The sequence below is a fragment of the Tachypleus tridentatus genome, chromosome 9 (assembly GCF_004210375.1).
Source record: "Tachypleus tridentatus isolate NWPU-2018 chromosome 9, ASM421037v1, whole genome shotgun sequence".
NCBI lineage: Eukaryota > Metazoa > Arthropoda > Merostomata > Xiphosura > Limulidae > Tachypleus > Tachypleus tridentatus.
In genome coordinates, this window is record NC_134833.1 from 49,026,122 (window position 1) to 49,047,656 (window position 21,535).

At 31.6% G+C, this 21,535-nt stretch overlaps 1 protein-coding gene across 1 annotated transcript in view; it reads left to right on the plus strand.

Annotated features, from left to right (window-relative positions):
* Nucleotides 1-2,854: 2,854 nt before the first annotated feature.
* Nucleotides 2,855-21,535, plus strand: part of LOC143225213 (protein turtle homolog B-like) — a 261,798-nt gene continuing 243,117 nt past the window's right edge. The window contains exon 1 of the mRNA XM_076454228.1: nucleotides 2,855-3,198. Within this exon, the coding sequence (XP_076310343.1) occupies nucleotides 3,078-3,198 (121 nt within the window). The 5' untranslated portion in view covers nucleotides 2,855-3,077. The remainder of the gene's footprint in view (nucleotides 3,199-21,535) is intronic.

Genomic DNA, 21,535 nt, shown 5'->3' on the forward strand with positions numbered 1-21,535 from the left:
TAAGAGCAAAGGAAAAGTATAGTAAACACAAAGATTATCTGCGACCTGGTATGAACGTCGCTGTAATGTGATGGTAAATCCCAATATTCATTGATAAAATATTAACCTAAGAATTGAAGGTGGGTGATATTGGCTAGCTGCTTTCCATGTAGTCTTTAACTGCAACATTCTAGACGGCCTGCTGGTGAGGAGATTATCAGCTGAAACTGTATGGGAATCATTAACATTGCATCTACGTCATAAGTACCTCAACGGTTGTAAGAAATCTGGGGACTGAAAACAAAAGTATATGAAAAGCGGTTTTAAAATTACGGTTATAATAAGTCTATACACTTAAAAAGAGTATAAATTACTTTTTCTAGATGTAACTGTTCATTACAGGGAAGTTGGCTAGACGTGTGTGGAAGAAAATACTTAAGTCTTCCTTGCGCTTTGGCCTTGTAAGGAAGGATCAGAGAATTCTTTCCATGATAACTGATTTAGTGATAAAATATTGAAGGTAATTCAAGTGTTAATGTCTTTTTTACATCCCGAAAAATTAATAATATTGCTTAATTTCGTCCGCATCTAAAAATTTAATTTTAGTAATTTAATAAACCGGTAAGAGTGTCACACCGTTTTTATGAAATATAAAACAGGGATGAATAGAAATGTTTTCATTTGCATGACACCATTTGATCAATGTTTAATATTGGTTTATTAAGATATAAACATTTTAATCAGTTATTGTACCTTAGTATTAGAAATCTAGAATTCTCATTTTCGTATACGAAATATTAATCCACCATGGGCCTCATTGTAGTTAGAATATTTTATTATTAAATGCTATTGAAACTTAAACAAGTAGGGCATGTAATGCACTAAACATGTCTACATCAGCTGAACTTATATTGGTCTTAAATGTATCTGTATACTAGATTATCATTATTCTATTGATAACACACAATATTATAGTATTATTGAATTCATTTTGACAAAATTAGGCTTACAAACCCTATTATTTTAAGGCTTAAGAATACAAATCTCTGTGGATCTTCCTGGAGCTATGATTATTGTTCTGTTGGGGAAACAGTTTTAAAGTAGATATATAATCAGAACTATACTGTTTTCTCTTGATTACACAGTACGTATATTTTTATAGAAAGACAGCTTTGTTTTTATTAACACATATATCTATTGAAGTCTTAACAATTAGGATATGTAGGTGAAATTAAAGTTGGTGATTATTTATAATAAGTATTTGCTAAAGAGAAGACGATTTCATAGTTTACATCTACTAATGATACGATAACACATGGCATTGTTTGATATTAGCTGTGAATATGTTATGATTGTATCAAAAGTTCAATTTCAAAAATACAATTATCAGAATAAACATATAAACAAGATGTTCGTCCAGGCATTCAGGAAATGCTTTGTTTATATAAAATTATTTGTTCTCGGATAAGTATTGAGTAAAGTGTAAATAACACAGTATGATAAGGATGAGTATAACAACACGTAAATAGATGTCATCCGAATGCCCTAGGATTATTCGACCTATGCTGAGTATTGAGGGAAATGCAGATTACATAAATTTTGTAGTAAGGAGAAAAACCTTTAGGCTTCTGTTGAATTTATGATAAAAATGTTTAAGCTAAAAAAAAAATTAAAGTGATTTTTTTCAATTTAAGTTTAAAAGCAGCTAAAAGCTATAATCTTCAACATATAAGTAATTACTTGCATTTTATGAGTGAGAAAACAAAGCTTTATCACATATTAGTTAAGATGTAATGTATTATTTTAGCTAAAGAGTTTTTATACATCTTTAATATTATTTTAATAACGATAGTATGTAACTTAACTTAATTTTCTTCTACCATTTAAATTGTGGGTCATTTACCCAAACGGGAGCTAATTCTTGAAGTCACGTAAGAAAGTATAATGATCTTAGACATTTCTTTTTAGATTAAATTTTGTGATCACTATTAATGTGAGACTGTACAATTATCAGTGAAATTATTCGATGGATTTGCCCTAATACAAACCAAAACTAACGTAGCTGTTTTCAAGGTGTATCAAAACATGGTAGTTAGGTAACTCGATCTTCGGGTCGCGGACTCGAATCCTATTACTAAATATACTCGCCCTTTCAGCCATGAAGGCGTTTTAACGTTATGATCAATCTAATTATTTGTTAGTATGAGACTAGATCAAGAGTTGAGGATGGGTGGTGTTGACAAGCTGTCTTCCTTCTAGCCTATTGCCTGAAAACTATGGATAGCGCTAATAGTTTTCAAGTAGCTCTACACGAAACTTAATAAGGAAAGGAACAAACACTGTACACTATACAATTATGTATACATTATCTTACTGAAATGTGTTAAAGACTGAAAATGTGTTACCAAATTTAATTTTTCTTTGAGCATTGTTTGAACTACAAGTGAGTTTAAAGAAATACAATAAGAAATAACTTAAAATCAAATAATTACATCACTATAAACAGTAAACAGGAAGTTCTTTGAATATTTATTTATTTCGTGTATAAATAACCGTAACATTTTGTAAGGGTCTTTTGCATTTCCAGTCTGTTTTTCTTATTAATGTAGGCTAGACACAGTTTTTAACAAGAAGATAATGCTGGCCTAAAACTGGAAGAAAATGAAACAGTTCTCTCGTTTTGGACATTTTCCCTTCAAAGCATACACTTACTTCTAGGTATATATATATATGCATATTTATGCTCTTACGCAGTTTTATTTGATTTCGATTTATTGCTGCTGCCATCTGACGTCGATTGAGAGTAACCAATGTGTACTCAGTCTTGCCTAAGGATGTTGAGATACAGGTTTATATCTCACCAGAATAAGCGGGGAAGTCGTGTGGTAAGCTGCATTCTGAAATTGGCTCTGCTTTCTACCACTTGTACTCAAGGTAGAACTTATGTTGTGATCCGTGAGGGTGTTTGTGCATGATGCTAACAAAACTGATTTCGTGAGCATCATTCAGAGTATAATCTTATTGAACTACATGTATACTTTGAACGTATATTTACAATTCTTTCATATTCTGACTGTTGGCTATTTAATAAAACTATTATGTTTTTAACGATTAGCTTCACGGAATTGGGAAATGCTCTTTTATGTTTTTTTCTTCTGTGGTCTAAAACTACTTCAATATGGCTAAAACAAAGACCAGCAAATAATGAACAACCATTCGGTAAGTAATAATGTTTAAATACAGTTCAAATCAAGAATGTGACTAGAAATATTTATACTTCATTGTACTTTATTTGTTTTTCTTCAACGACATATTTTTAAAAGTTTTTTTTTCCGGATGTTGAAACATAATAAATAATATTGAAGTTCTAACATTTTCTACAGACGGTAAATATGATGATTTTACTTGCAACAGAGTCGATAACACATCTCTTTATTTAATATTAACGAAAAACACACCCATTAGTTGCAAAAATCTACACTGAACAAAAATGAATGAAAAGTTATAACTTAGAGAATTAATTTCTTATTGTACTAAGAAACAGAAAGCCAATAAGTTTCACATTTTGTCCCATGTATTTATTATTTGTATTGACAAAATGATGGAATTAAAAACCTAAAATAAAAATACTGTTTAGCTTAAATGTTTGTAAGTTTGGAATATTGATTTTACAAAAATATAACTAATTATACCTAGCATCAACCGAGATATTGAATACCCATCCACTTCTTTCGAGGATGCAGCACTTTTCTCACATCTTGATACGTTGAGAAAATTTAAGAGCTTTCGTAAAGTGCTAATACAGCATTTTTGTTTTATGAAAAAATGCTCGAGAAGGTAGATATTCGGTTATTTAAAAGTGTTTTTATATTACAGGTTTACTTGCTTAGTACTTGTGTGCCACTTATATTTGTAGATAATTCTGCAGGCAATTACGTACTATGGCGTTCATTTATTTTAAAATTCAAGTAACTTTATGAATCAAAGCATTGAAATATTGAATGTATTGTGTGACATTTTGTAGGTTAGCTGGTTTATGTTTTTATTATATAATTAAGGATCATACTATATGTTTGTACGTAAGTGTTCTAGTTGAAACTTAACGTAGTTAGGCCTAGGTCGGCAGACATTTAAATTCACGTGTAAGTTCGTTTATTGACCAATGATCACATATTTCAGATGAATGTTTTATAGCTAATATCATCAATGCTCTTTGATTTCAGATCTCGATTAGTACTTTTTATTTGTGCATTTCTGAATATAGAATTGTTTGATTTTTTGGCATTTTTCGATGTCCTGGTTATTTCCCGCAGGAGTCTCAAATAGACAATACATTGACCACTGCTTAAATATCTTCACCATTTATTTTCAATGTAATCAAAATTTAGTTTATAAAGCACTTGTATATATATATATACATATATATTATATATATACATGAAGCTTATATCTGTCTTATTCAAGTATATCGATTAAGCTAAAGAATGATCTATATGTACTTTTAGTGTTAAAATTTCTCAAATTTACTACTGAGCCACAAGAAAAAAATTAATGAAGTAAAAATGATCAGTAATCAATTGCAATGAAACATAATCAATTTCTAAATAATCACCTCGTTTGTTAATATGTTATAATAATTCTAAGCATTTTATTCATGTGATATTTTTATCACATTATTAGGGTTTCATACAGACTCAAAGTGTATTACAATGGAAAATCTTACAGGACTAAGTGTCAGAAACCGATATAAATATAGGATCTTGATAATAATGAGATATTTTACCAAAATATATTATTTGAATACAACATGTTATAATTTCACTTGAGGTTTCTCCTCTTGAATGGGTTATATGGAATAGTCAGTGACACAAGTAGTTTTGGATTATTGAGCAGTAGGACCATATAATTTTAAATTATACTATATCGTGATCCTTGTTATTCTAGTCTCGCAAGGATATATCTGAAAAGCCTTTATCCATCCCAGTAACCAGTATAGCCAAGCTGCGAATTAGAAGCGTGCTAGTTTGACAAATCATTTTTTTTTTTTCATTTATTGGTTATGTTCAACTTCTTCTCTGGTTAACCAGTCCTGAATTTGCATTTATTTTGAATATGCTACTTTCTCTGTTTGACTCAATAACACTGCAACTTTATAAATCATGGTAATTAAAGTGTAATTGTCAAACATCACTTTTCTGTTGCTGAAGGAGAATATGAGGTTATGAATAAAATAAGAACTCAATTCAAGAATATGGCAAGTAGTAGAAGAAGCACTCGCCTAGACCTAGGATGTTTTTAGTGCTATGTACACCTTCTCAATCAAGTTTCAGCACCTTGAGGTTGATAAGTGTTTCAGTTGAGTATTTTTTGCATCTGTGACACAGTATTTAATGATAAATTATTTTAATCTGGGGTATAGGGCTGAAGTTATAAGTAATGATGGTGCCGAGCAGACTGAATGTCTTGAATATCTCTATAATATACAAATGCTTTTGTTAGCAAGCCATGATCTTTCTTTGGTTGAAAATAGTGATGAAATACACATGCTGTATGTAGTTTAGCATGCTCCATTGCAAACTATCGATTAGAGTCAGCCGGGTTAGGACATAGTAAGGAGTCTTAAGGCCAGCAATGCATGTTGAAGGTGGTTGAAATCTGCATTTGATGGTCGAGAACGGATGTAATGATGAAGGTAGTATAATACAGTTTGCCATAATAATGACAAGGATAGTAAATGTTAATATACACCAGTCATTTCACTATATTGACGATAACGTTACTTTATTAACGTCACATCCGTGAACATTTATTTATTTCTAGACCTTTGGAAGAAAACAACGACTTCCAGTGAAGGTGCACAGCTTTTCAGTTACATCGCAATTCATTTCTGGGCTATGATTTAATTATGGATGTGATGTGAGACAATCTCTTCAAATATGAAGTTTTTAAATTTGTGGGATAATAGACTTATTTCTTTTTAATGTTTTATTTCTAATAGTAATACATGATCACATAACACATTTAAAATGACCATATCTTATTGTTAGTGATGAAACGTTGTACAGAAATGAATCCATGATCCGACAAATAATTATTTATAGTATTTGTTAATCTAGATTGTACCTCTTTTTTCAAATGTTTCAAGTAAGTTGTTGTTTAAAATCAGACACTAGCCGTGTTATGCTATGTTTCCAGTATATATTATCCCATGCTTAATGCATTAGAGCACATGGATAAAGAGATAACGACAATTGTAGCATGATTGCCAACGCGATGTGCCAGAGGTACGACCTTTTGGAGCACAGAGCAATCTTAAAGGACTCTGTTCAGAGTTTGAAAATGGGAGCTTCAGAAAAAGTTGCCACCTTGCATGAACATTGTAAGAGATTATATGACAAAACATATATTATATGTCACAGTAACAAATATATAGAGAGATTGTCAAAGAAAACCCATGCACTTCAACATAGGTCTGAGAAGCATCTTGTATACCATGGGTAAGTTTTAGGGAAATATATTTTTTAAATTGGGTATATCAAATTATGCACTCAAGCAAAGAAAGAAATCAACAGAATTAGCCGTTTCATTTGTGGACCCAGCTCTGAGATAGCCTATAGGTTCCGTGATGGTACTTAAGACTGAAGAAAATAAATTATCTATTTCTTTATGAGTTCAACTATATCTCATGCTGTAAAACATCATAGTACAGCAACCGAGGCTATTAATGAGTCACCATTGTTTTCCTCGCTTCTCAGTGCCATGACTCTACCGTTAATGCAGTTGAAATTGTAACCAACCATGCTTCATTGGTTTGAAGGGAAATAGTGATTGCTTTACCTTGACATGCCACACTAGTTGCACAAATGTCCATATCTTATTACTGAACAGGAACATCAGACACACCAACACCACAAGAAATTCAGGAAAACTTCCTACAAGCAGTTACTGCTGTAGTATTGACTAGTTTAAACTAATAGAGACTGAAGTGGATCTAGCTGCCATCTAGGGTGAGTTCTGCAGGCACATACATGCAATAAAACAATGCTCTATACTCTATAGGATTTCAGAGAGCAGCAGGGATATAGCTAACTCCAAAATTGAGTGTGTGTTTGTAGAATTTGTGGTGTCTTGCAGTCGTAATTGTTAGTAAAAGGAAAGAACACTTAACATTTTATATTAACTTCAAAAAGGTGAACATGGTCAAGTGGATTTACATTTCCTTTATCATACACAGATAAAGACTGTGTGCACTAGAAAGTAGTGATCATTTCTTCAGTAAAATATATCTAGTTCTTGGATAGTAACAAATAAAGTAGGTTTACTGCTAGTTTTTAGTATTTAAAAAGGGCTGTAGCAATTCTGTGCTATGTCATTTAGTCAGTGCAATTCATCTGCCACTATTGAAAGCCTAATCAACTTACAATGAGTGGACTGCAATGAGAAGACTATTTCATCTATGTGAATAACCTACTTGTATTTGGTCACATATTTCAAGCTCCAGCTGAGAACTCAAGCCTTCGATGGTTTTATTGTGTTGACATTTTTATATGTTTTACGGTAATTATTGTATGCTGATCCAAAAAATATCTATTTTTCTCCATACCCTGCAGATGTTCCACAAAACGCCACATGTACGTTTACTTAAGTGAAACATTTTTATTGAAGTCGAGTTACATTTTATTATGATTAAAGCGTTGAAAACCACTAGTTACAGATTTCTCTTGTCTTGCTGACCGTTCTAAAACCCACGAGAAAGAAGCCGCTAGTTGAAGAAAATAATTATCAGGCAGCATGACATGTCATTTCTGGAGAATACTTATTTGTGTGTGCATTTTCACATTATTTTTTTTTAATTTCAATATTATACGGTCATTCATATAACAACAAGTAGTTGTGTAAATCACTTAAACATATTGCATTATATATGTAGTAAATTTGTTGTAAAGAAACAAAGCTAAAATATTATAGAATTTGTTAAAAAGCGTATTATGCGTATTTCGGAATAAAACTTTGGGACTAACAGAACTCATGGACTCTGGAAAAAGTTTGCATCATATGTGTCGAAGAGTTGAAATAGTGGACTTAATATAAAAAAAAGTATTTGCCTTTTGTAATTCCAACGATCTGGCGTGCGCCTAGAAGCCATGGAGGTGACTGTTATTTTTACTTTTGTAACGTGGAAAGCTACAACACTCGAAATTAAAAGTAAATTTCTTATATGGACCTGATGTACCAGTATCTACTTCACTGGAGATTCTTGATACAGATTACTCTGATTCTAAATGTGATGTCAATAGAAATGATGTTAGGGATTACTTTCAACCTGAAATTTCTGGTGAACAACAACTTTTTATACAAGATGAACTTAATGATTTGGTGCGAGATTTGGGCATTTGAAAGGATTCTTCCGAGGTGTTTGGTCTATATTTTGGACTAAGAACTTACTTTATCCATGATCATCATTTAACTAGTAAGAACGAATTTATATATACTTTTCGCAAGAAGATTCACTGGCTTATTCCAAGAGTATTGCTGAATTAATACCAAATGCTAGGAACTGCATTATGTGAACCAAGTGAATAGCGATCGTTCATTGGTTCTTCAAAAGGCAATCTAAAAGGTATTATTCTTCAGAATGGTAACATATATACATATCTGTTCTTGTTCACTTCGGTTCACTTGAAAAAAACGTTCGAAAATCTCGAACTTCTTCTTTATAAGGTCAAATACAAATAATATGGTTGACTACTTTGTAGAAACTTTAAATGCCCTTTGTATGTTAGTAGAACAAACAATGTTGTTTTGTGTGAATGTGACAGCAGATTGCCGAATCAGCATTGAATTAAATAAAATGGTCACATAGAGTCAGCTTGATACCAAGGTAAAAAACGAAATTGAACGTGAAAGATTTCTTGACACAAATAAAGTCCTTAAACTGATTTGCTAAATCAGTTTGTAAAGACCTTAGACAAAGATGGCGTCTGTTTTAAATATTTATGTAGGGAATTCCCAACATTTTAAGAAAAAACTTGAAGAAGGGATCGTTTTGAACCTCAAATTAGGAAACTGACTTAGGAAAAATAGCTCGATAAGACAATGAAAAAGCTGATAAAGAAGAGTGGATTGCCTTTAAAGATGTTACTGACATTTGTGTCCTCCGCTGGGACAGAGGTAAGTCTACACATTTACAGAACTAAAATCAGGGGTTCGAATCCCCTCGGTAAACACAGCAGATAACCCCATATGGCTTTGCTATAAGAAAACACACACACGTCGACACATTTGTATGAAACAACAAGGACCGAAATTACGAAAAATATTGTCAATAACATGCTTAATAATTCAAAGTGTTAGATTGTAATACGAGCTCAAAAGTTCATTTATTACACTCGCATATTTACTATTTTACCGAAAATATTGGTGCCGACAGAGAAGAACAAAAAGAAAGGTTTCATCAAGACATAAAGAAAATGGAGAGTAACTGTCAGGTAAAGTAAAACATCAGTATGATGACTGATTACGGTTGATCATAAAAACGAGATGTTCCAAACGCAGTAAATAAAAGAAAGACCACAACATGCAGTTTTGAGAGTATGAGACGTAGACTTCACAAAATAAATCAGGTTAAATGTGAATACATATTCGTTTCACATCAATGTTCTTCCATTGCTTTCATTTACTATGTATTTTTGTTAACTAACACAATAATAAAAAAAATGTTCATTGTGGTAAACGAAATAATAATTTGATCTAAGTAAATTTTTTCCTTCCAGCTTTGTAAAAACTTCTTACTTAATGGAAAAAAAGAGAATTATTTTCCAAATCCGTGAAGCTAAATTATGGAAAAGTCCGTTATTAAACCTAAAACAAATTTCATGGAGCTTAAATTTGGATGCATGTGCAATACAAGAATATTTTTCCAGTGCATCAATAAAATAATACTGCAACTGAAAACCAGGAAAATGTGTGATCATTTATATGGGAGTGTGTTAATTTTATTTAATAGTTGGTGTTCCTTGATACTGCAAATATTATATTAGTTCAGAACTAGTTCCTACCTTCTTGAAAAAAAAAAAAGAGACAAAAAAGCTTTACGTTTTACGTCAAGTTACTGATGGTTTATAGCCAATATTTTAATTATAGCTGCACCATTTTCTGCTTGGCTAAGGTTGACACGTAATGTGTGTGTGTATTTTGGAATGTTAAGATACAATACAATTCTTAGAGCATATTCACCTGTAACGAAACAATGTTTTTTTCAACATCATCCACGTAGAAAGCACAGAAGTGCCAAAAGGTTATTACTTCAATGTGTGAGACTTAATGTGATTTTTGAATATTTACATTTTATATTCGGTGTAATGATTAAGCTGTTGCAACATCAGTGACTATCAAACATATAAGATGTGACAGTTCCATGAGGGGGGCATTTTCATGACCAACCAGGAAATTTGAAAATGGTAACTGAAGGACGAGGATCTATCTTTGTTTCTATTTTTTATGCAATAAGGTATGCATGAACTCATCCTCAACTGGCAAAGAGTACTGATGCATACAAAACGCAAGATTTGTTTAGTGCGTTATGAATATATGAAACATTGTGCAATTGTTATGAACCACAGAAATACGGTAGTACACCTATGACGTGGTTCCCAGTGCCTCGAAACAGTAATTCAGAATTTGCATAATGCAAAGATTGAAGATCATCATGGAGTTGCATATGTGGAAAGTATTGTGTCTTATTGCATTGACTTAAGCATATTGAACTGTGGTTTGGCCACTATACTCGTTTTGCCAAAAAGAAGAACTGTTCATATTATTGAAATTCAGAAATGGGTAGTAGATTTTTATTTGGAGAGAATTCTTCTGGATATATCTGATATTTTGTCCCAAAGTTGGCGTGTCTTTACTGTTGTTGAGTAAAGGGTTGAAGCTTATTTATTAGCTAACATACTAATATAATACAATGACTATGTTATGGCTCAACAACTGACATAATACTTTTGTGAACCTTGAAAAATTTAAGGAAATATCTTCGATAGCCTGGGGCTTTTAAAGCTGGATTAAATGTTAGGTGTGATGAAAATTCACATTTCAATATATTATTCTCAGTCTGATGGTATTTTCTAATGCTTAGTACAGACTGTCAAACATACACTTACTAAGTTAGCACTAGCCAAATTGATTGAAATATTGTATGATAATGCATGACACAAGAGATCGATAGTCAATTTTTTGCTCTCAAACTCTCATTGTGGTTTAAGTGAGAAGCACAGTTCTCTGTGAATCCGGTATATGGCCCTTAATCAAGTGCAAAAGTAATACAGTATCCTCTAGGATATATCATTCTGCAATAGTGAAAGTGTGTGTGTGAATTCATGTAACAGAGCTGGAACAAATATCTGAGTTTTGTGATTGTGCATGGTTGTGTTAAGCGCCTGCAGTGCACAAACAACATGGTTGTGGATTAGTCTTCATCTCGTTTGTTGACAGCTGAATGAAGTTAACTACGAATTATAGTAGTTGTGTTGTTTGCATATATGCTTCTAAAATGTAGACAAGCGTAAACGATACATCACTGACAAGCTTAATAGAAAACTGATTAATCTCGGAGTCGAATGTGAACGTCATATGATCTATCTAATCTCAGCTGATAAGGAGAAACATGTTGAGAGTACGCTTCTGGCTGTTTTTCAAGAGTGAGATAAGGAAATGATAGTGGAAGTATACTTAGTGTCCTGAAGATTGTTTACCTCTTATTCATTATGACTGAGCTTAACTGTTTGATCAGTAGAGTTGATCAGTTTTTTTAAAATTCAGCAAATGAAAGAAAGTTGTGTTTGTTAGTTTCCCAGCTATCGAGTAATATTAGTTTCATACTAAAATTATATATGCAGTACATTATGTGACAGCATTTAATTATTTAGGTTATTCGTATTGTAGTGTGACAATTTCATTTTCAAGCTACTGAGCAGTCATTGTTTGGCATACGTGGGTATGGTATTTTGTGATGTGTTTCATCTGCGTAGCAAGGTTGCAGCAGAACTTCTATGGAGAAGACCACACAGAACTAATTAGATACAATTCAATTGTCAGTACAACTGTTGATCATGAGTACAAATTCTGACAAACTTATTGTGGCTTTCCAACGCTTTAGGTTAGGGTATGTGGCAACCGTTATTGGACATGAAATTATATAAATTTGCAGAATGTACTTGCAATCTCGTATATGTATTTTTACAACTTTGTGATGCGTAGTTATGTATGTTGTAGAATAATGTAGTTCTGCTTCAAAATATCATGATAATTCAACATAGACTGTACAGATCAGGCGAGACAAAATATGTATAATTTTACTAGATTTTGTCTCACTGCATATTTATCTGATTTATTTGTTTTTCAGAACACTTAGATGTATGTACGGTGGAACAAACACGGTGGTTTCGTATGAGTTCTGTGTTATGCTAGTGAAATTAATTTTTCCTTTATCCTTTATGCACATACGTTGGACTGTTGGTATATAAGTAAATTTTGTAGGTACTTAAATGTGATTTGGAATGATGTTTATAACAGAATAGTCCACTTTACTGAAGGTTAATGTGTGACATTATATGAATGTGCGAATACATTTGAAACACCTTTTGTGTACTTAACTGTATACTCGAATGTGATATATAATAAGGTACAAAGATTCAGATTTGTAGTATAGAGATGTAGTATATTTGGTTGAAACTACAATGATCAGCTTAGGCCTCAACGATAAATAAATACAGCGTGGGCTGTATGTTCTGTATGCAAAAAAATAATGCATGAGGTTTGAACTGATATTGAAGAGCATGCCAATTTTGCTAAAAGATAAATACGAAATTACTAGGATATCTATGTCGGATCAAATAAAACACACACAAAAACATTGTAGATCTATTGTTTTCACTAATGTTTGTAAATGAATAATTTCAATATTTAGTAGCTGAGATTTTGACAGGTTATGTCATTTACTCTTGAAATAATAATATGGTCACTTTTTCATTTGAAATGAAAGAAAATAATACAATTGTTATATTTGAGTAGTTTGGACTTCAAATATATTTGGTTGGCATATATTAAACTATTTTCGGAAACATCCTTATGAGTTATGAAATTTCTTTCATGATAAGCGCTATTGGCCGTCGCTTTTAAAGTAGTTGGTCTAATGTTTCTGTAGAAACAGATTTATATTATAACTGGACAGTTGCGAAATAACTCATTTATATTTGAGATAGCTGAATTACTGACTAGTGACTGTTGCCAAGGCCACGACAATCAAAAATATGGTTAAGAAATCTGGGGAACAAATGTATCGCACTGATCACGTGCTTTATCCTTATACAGAAAATCTTAAAAAAAAGAGGATTGGTTTGTGGCCTAATTGTTTAACTTTACTTTTCCCGCTGAGTTTTGAATTTATCATAGGTTGAGCTGACATCTAGTTTTCAGTTCTTACTTGGAATGTAACCATATATTTTGTGTTGTTTCTGACAATATGGTCGGTGGTATACATATAACTTAAGAGGCTGCGGTAAGACCCTGTTTCTGAATTGAAAATATGGTATATCATTACTTTTTTTATCCTTGTTTGATTTTGACGTATTTTGATAGCATCTTTACACTCTAGACATAGAAACTGGCCAGCTTGGTAAATTCTCTTCACTTGTTATTTTTAGATTTATTAGATTTAATAATTGCTTAACAGTTATAAAGCGTTCGTTTATGTGGAAACTTTAAATCTATCAGTTCGATATAGTGAAACATATCGTTTTGTAATATCACTAGCTCTGCTCATTTTATATTTCATTTTATGTGATTTATAAATGTTCAACTTCTATATAAATGTATTTCACCCAGCTATTATATGTAGTTATACTCCTGTTATAGATACGCAATAAAATACGATGCATCTGTTATACACTAATTAGTTCTGATATTGAATTACAGATGTGTAGAGATACATGGCAAATATTACTTTTCCAGTTTCCTTTTATATGACAATATTTGAATGAATTATCACATTAACTGCTGCTAAACAGATATTTTAATAGTTTTTTCTTATTAAGAACAAAGATACACAATGGGTTATCTGTGCTGTGCCCACGGCTGGTAGAAAAACTAGACTTTTAGTATTATAATCACTTAGACTTATCGCTGAACTGAGAAATGACACTATTTTCCATAAAGAAAATATTGAATATTTAAAAAAAATCAAATAAAATGAATAAAGTGACTTAAGAAATTCTGATAGAACTCAGATAAAAATAACTGGTTATCATTTTCTTTGCTAATTCTAATTATAGTCGCTGATCTGGTACTTATACAGTTTTCACGATCTGGACGTTGTTTGGTCTTCTTTATAATCGATCGAAAGAAAAGTATTTATTGGCATAGTGAGGTTCAAGCACAGCCCCCAATTTACATACTTTCAATAAGAAATATGTTCTATTTAAATAAAGTATAAACGTGTCTAGCATATCAACCTTTTATTTTAAAATTCGTTTTATGTATGAGCCAAAACAACTTTCGCTCAGTAAAACAGTGAAAGAGAAGAACAATTCGTCGTTGTCAACATGGCAGTAAATCTATGAATCCAGACAAAAAGAAAGATATAAACTTAGAATGTATTGGGTTATTTTTAAACATTCGCTAAAAGCTACCTGCTCTAGACTTTTTTATTTATAAACTGATAGAAAGATAGAAGGAAAGCAGCTCGCCACTAGCACTCATCGTTCACTTTTAGATGACCTTTGTTTGAGTGATAGTCGAAATTGTTTGTCATCTTTATAACACACCCACGGTCCTAATGGCAGAGTGCTATTAATTATTATTATTTGTTTTTGCAGCAATGTGACGTGAAAGCTGGGCCCAAAGACCTATAGTTCGGCACGTTAATGTACATATTATTTGCAATTTTTACATGTTAATAGTTTAAAAATCTTGGAAAAAGTGCGTTTTTATCAAACGCAATAAAAAGGCCTCGGTATATTTACTAAGAAAGTAACTAATTTGAAAACAAATATTTTTAAAACAGAGAGAATAAAAAATGATATGTCACTTTCACGATAACAGATTAGTTAATAAAAAATGTGCTTCTTTTTATAATGTTTTAAATTTCTGTAGTTTAAGTTTGCAAGCTATCTCTATCAGATAGGATAAGTGTCTTGCAGAAGTTGAAATCAAGGAAAAGTCAAGTTTGTTAAACATTTTAAAATATTGAACTTTTCATTTTCAGGTTAAAAAGCTTTAAGTTTGTTTCTTTTTACATTAACACCACTGTTAATTAGAAAACTGATAAACAAAAAACAATTTCGGTGTCGTTAGTAAGTTTGATTCTGAAGAAACTATTTTTGAAGTTTTCTTTATTAAACGTCGTACCTCCCACTAAGTGTCTTTTCTTGAAAGATTTTCCTTTTAAATCAGCCTAAGAGACGCTGTAGAATTCCCTGAGTTTGAGTACTTCATACAAATCATCTAAGCCTAAAGAATTCACAAGATAAAAACTGAAATCAGATTTTTTTTTAAATTATGAAACTTGAACTCGCATCTGATTTTCCTTCCAATCTGCTTTTTTGTTGATTGAAAAAAAAAACTCTGAAATTAATATTGCTTCTCACGACAAAGGTAATGATGATGTTACACAGAATGTTATCTGGCAAAATATATTTCATTTGATAGTAAGAACGGTAAGTCATATTACAAATAAAAATATCTCCAATATCACATTTTAACAGTTCTGTCCGTGTGGTCCTTAAAATAAACAATGCTATTTGCGTTGATTGAACAATGACAAATGTATACAAATACGGGATGTTTAAGTAACAACTTCCATCTCTAATTTTTATTAAACCATTAAATAAATTAAACTTTGAATACGTACTAATTTTATTCTAGGGTTTATGGCATTAGAATGTTTTTTATAATTTATTCATTAATACAGAAATATATATTAACATAGAAATTTCGTTATAAATCTTCAATATGACTTCCACTGATGATCGTCGGCATCCAAAATGTCGACATATTCCGTAGAATGCATCTAATACGGGAATTTAAATAGTATCAGAGCTGCATAGTTTATCATGTTTGTAGTATTTCATGACTGCACGCAGTTAATTAGTTATCATTAGTAATTAATTAAAATAAACACATTAAATTAATTTTGATATTATTATTATAACTCTCATTTCCAGATTAGAGAGCATACAAAGTATTAGTTGCTTAATTTTAATAATAATTATTTTATTAATGTTCGAAATAGAGAAGTTATTTTTGGAGCACTCTATACAACGCCATGTATATAATACACCTATAAATTAACCTCCAGTTTAACTAGCTAATATTTTTCTCTTCAAATCTAGTATTTTAGTAGTTAGTGAAACAACTTGTTCCACGGTTCCATTTGGTGTGTATCTTTTTTATTTTTTTTCACAAAATTAATCATTCTAATGAAAAAAATCGATCAAATCAAATTTGTGATTTTTGAGTTTATAATTAGGTATAAATACACACAATGGGCTGTCTGTGCTCTGCTCATGGCGGATTATTGAAACCCGGTTTCCAGCTTTCTAAGTTCGCAGAGATACTGCTGTGACACTGGGGCTGATTTTTGAAGAACAACTACACTTTATAGTTTTGACTTTGTTACTTTTATAATTTTAGCGGTTCTGGGGTTTATCTCAGACTCTAGTCCAATATTTTCATTTTGTTGCGTTGTATTTTGTGTGGATTATTATTAGCACTGTTCGAACTACTTGAAATGATTTTGGATTAGTATCACTAGTGTTTTTTCTTATTTAAGAAATTAGTTATTGTAGATAAACTCAACAATTTCAGAATATATTGAAAGTAAAAAATAACTAACTTTTTGATTCCTACTTTTAATATACAATGGTACAATGCGCTACAAACTATAATTACAAAGTAACCAAGCTGTTTTATATTTACCTTTCCTGTTCTCCATTTCACTACGTAATAACGCTCAAATAAGTTGAAAAAAATTATTGAGCAATATTATCGTACTGAACAAGATACAAATATCTATTTTAATTGTACTACTGACATCAGAATTGTAGTTAGTATACAGTATTAAAATTATTATATATATGTATATATATATATTAAACAAATATATATTTAAATATACAAACTTGTGCTACACCCTTATTGATTTGTCAGCATTTTTATACGACTGTTTCAGGTTTTAGCTTTGTTTTCGATAAGGTTTCTGAAATATCCAAGGTAAAAATATGTTGTTGTTAGGTTCTTGTTTCTTTGAAAACTTGAAAAGAATGTTAGTATTGTGTAATCTATATAAATATACATATGAAAAGTACATTCAAACGTTTTACGTTTCATAAACAGAGTTTTCTTTTTTTAAAAAAAGAAAGACCAGACTGTTAATAAATTCAGACATGCCTCAAGGAATTCTACCATCCTTCAGCAACTTGGACGAGTGTAATCTTAGCTTATAATTAAGAAAATGTACGTTTATTATAGACTAAATTACCAAAAACTATGCAATGGCACATGTTACCTTTATTACTTTATCGTGCCATGCTTTTCAGGATTGAAAACATAAAAAGAACAGCAAGAAAAAACACAAATTGTGGTGAAATATGTCAAGTACGTTTACAGTTGTATCCTTTATACACTTTTAATCGCTTACACACACACGCACACAAACATACTGTGTTCTTCCATGTTAATATAAACTGGTGACTATAGAGAAACCTAGACACATGCTTTAACGTAACTTTGTGCTAGGACACAGCCAATCAAGAGTTTCAGACTCAAGGATAAAATGTTATATGTTAATAAATGTCGCAGTTTTCATCAGTTTGTGGGGCTTAAAGATAGGTGCCACACATGTTACTGTAATGTACAATTGATTCTAAACTATAAGCTAATGAACCTGGAAAATAACTTATCATTTATGTACAGAGCTCTTGTGGAACGTAAATAATTTAGGAGGCTTAGATGCAACTTCAACGATGAAAACTGTCAATTTAATTCGGCCGGTTTATGAAACATATGTAGGATGAATTATATGAAATAGATTCCATTTTGAAATGGCTTGTTCAAGTATAGTGACAAATATTTCACAATTATATTAAAAATATGCGAACTAAGTCTGAGGGTTTTTATCGATTTTTTTGTCTGCTGTTATGTAAGAAGTTACACAGTGAGCAGCTATATATGCTATGCCCAACATGAAGCATCAAAACATGATTTTTAGAATCATAAGTCATCAGGTTAACCGATGGGGCACATAATAATATTTGTTTTAAAACAAAAAAGAAACTTAAAGTTGACGCAGTTTATGTCAACATACTAATGAAGTAGTTCATATTTTTTCTAAGATTATAGAGAGAATAATTCCCGCACTTTGATTTATGCTTTTTTCACACCCATAATTATTATTGGAATGTCCGTCAAGAAGTTATTGTTCTGCTTGTAGATGGCCGTGACTGTTCAGCACACTTTTGTGTTAATGTTTGAAGTTTGTCTTAACAATTTAAATATTTCAGAAACAATGAAAGAGGCGTTTATAAAATTATTTATGAATTAGAAAAACTTTAGATTTAATAGTTTTGATGATAAAAATGGTATAAATCTGCTTGAAAAGTACTTATAGTTCCTGAAGAAACTCATGCTCGGATAAAGTAATACTATTTTTGTTTAAACATTTCACAAAATAATGATTTGGACAAAAATACCGCAGTTAGTTATCATTTTATCTAGAAATTCTACTTAAAATTGACTTACTTCAACAAGCTTTCCACCTTTTCTGCATATGGAAATATTTATTGAGACTTTCTTGTACTTAAGAGGAGTCGTGAATATTAAGCTGCAAACGTCTTTAGTGTATGAGAGAAACACAGTTCACACTGAAGAATTCTAATAATAACCAATTTTCGCTCTGTAAATATGTGATTACAAAGTGACATTATTTTTGTTTAACGGAGCCCTGTGTTCGACAGTCGAATTTGTAACAATATTAACGCTGGTCAAAGCTGAGAGAACGAAGGTTCCTTTAATAAATCTCTTATCTTTACTTCATTGCTAAACAAACCTATCCTTAAGGATCATGGTTCACATTGTTTGAGAGCTCACATCACTTTTTCGTCAAACATTCACATATCCTTACGTTATAAAACAAATCTAACGTCTTTGTGAAACATAAAGGCTTGCAACCATTTCAGTGAAACTCTATCTGCTATTGTTTTATTCAGAAGATTGCAAAGTAAAGTAGGCGATTCTTTAGGATAATCTTGAGGGCACACGTTATTTTTTTCCATTATTTTAGAAGCGATGTTCCCAGAAAACTAGTATATGGGCAGAGAACAATAATTCATATGCGACAATTGCGATCGTGCAAACTGCCAAAAAACCGAGATTGGTGTTATCTGTCAAGCAAAACGGAAGTTTAATGTTAGAAAATAGAAAATAATCCTCTCTCTCCTTAAAAATTACCAAATAGTTGCATCACATGTAAACTATTATGTTTGAAACTATTATTTCAAGTAAAGCTTTGTTTTCGTACTCTGTCTTACCACAAATTATTCATTTGTCAACAATATTGGTCAGCAATATACTAATAGTTGAATTTGGGACAATTTAATTTATTAATTTATTGAATAAAACCATCAGATTTTAAAATACTACTACAACTTTGAGTCTTCTCTCATTATAACTATCATTTGAGACCAAGATATAGGATCGGTCTTTCCAGTTCTAAATAAAGGAAAGTTCACTTTCAAATTATGATTTAGAGTATCTGAGATCTGTTTTCTATTTTCTGTGAATGACCAGTTGCCAATTGCTTTCAATTATTAAAACAAGTTAAATTATTTATTAGTGATAAAGTCTATAGATTAAGTCAATGATATGGTCAGTAGGTGATTGCGTGGTGGTTGGAAGAGTACTGTTCTGGTCAGTAACTGAAAATTTATGTTCAGCAACAGATAATGTTTAGCTTTGGAATAAAAGCAGACATACAAAGGCGGAAAAAAATAAGAGAAAAACAACAATTCACAAGAACAAAAATAGTTTGCAGCTGACCGATGCCGGGCACATGTCTTAGGAACGAAAGTGAAAAGGGATACGGATTGTTGGGGGCGTTGTAGTTAGATGTTAGGTTATTAAATAGTATGGGAATAAAGGTGTTTTTTTATATTGGTTTAATTGTGGATTGGACCCGGCATAGACAGGTAATTAAGGAACTCGATTCATAATCGGAGGGTCGCGGGTTCTAATTCCTTTCATATCAAACATGCTCGCCCATTCAGCTGTGAGGGCGTGATAAAGTGACAGTTAATCCAACTATTCACTGGTAAAAGAGTAGCCTAAGAGTTGATGGTGAGTGGTGATCTAGCTGACTTCTTTTTATTCTTACACTGCTAAATTAGGGACGGAAAACGCAGATGATCCTCATGTAGCTTTAGGCAAAAACAAACAAACCAAATTTTGGGCTGAATTGTTGTATAAGTAAGTCTTTGTTGATTTTGCGTTTGTTTATGTTTGTTTTTTACTTAGTATCTCGGTGTTTTCTATGATTATTTTGTGTTTATTTCATTCGCAGTTTTCAAAAACGTGTGAAGATGTTTTTGATGTTTATTTTATTTGCAGTGTTCAAAAACGTGTGAAGGTGTTTTTTGTGTTTATTTGATTTGCAGTTTTCAAAAAAGTGTGGTGTTTTTTGTGTTCTTTGGATCTAGTTTCCATTTTCCTGCTTGATTTTCTCAGTTTTTGAAGTCGTGGCAGTTGTTGCATTGCATTTTATAAATGATGTTGGTGTTGTGTTAGTCAGTGTAGTTTCTACATAGTATGGATTTTAGTTTTATACCTGGATTTTGAATAAATTTGGTGTTTACTGGAATACTGTGTTTTGTTACAAGATTTTTCCTAGTGTTGGTTATTTTTCGCGGATATCGTGAATATATGTTATGCAGCAGTGTAAGGTTTTTTAGTTTTTTTTCTTTATTATTGTTTCTTTATTATTGACTGTGTTGTTGGTTAGGTGTATGCGTATAATTGTTTCAACGGTTTTTGGAAGAAATTTGTTGATGTTGATGAAGTGTTGTTTTATTTTGTTGATTTAGTCGTTAATTTTATCGGGTTTTGTGGCTTGTGTTTATTTGGTTTCTTAATATGTTGAGTTTTTGTTTTGTTTCATGTGCTGAGTCCCACGGAATGTATATAGTCCAGTATGGGTGATTTTTTTCTGTGGATTTCTGTTTTAAATGTGTATCGGTTCTTGTGAGCTTGAGGTTGAGAAATGTTATTTGGTTAGTTTTCTCGTGTTCACAGGTGAATTTAATGTTGAGGTGTCTGGAATTAACGTGGTTAAAAACACTAAGTGTGTATTCTGTACATGTGAATCCAGAAATTGTATCGTCAACATATCTGCACCAGTATAATGGTGGGTGTAAGGCTGAAGTAGTCGCTTGAGATTCAATTTGTGTCAGGAAAATGTTGGTTAGAACTGGTGACACGATTCCCCACACTTGGGCCATTTATTTGTAGG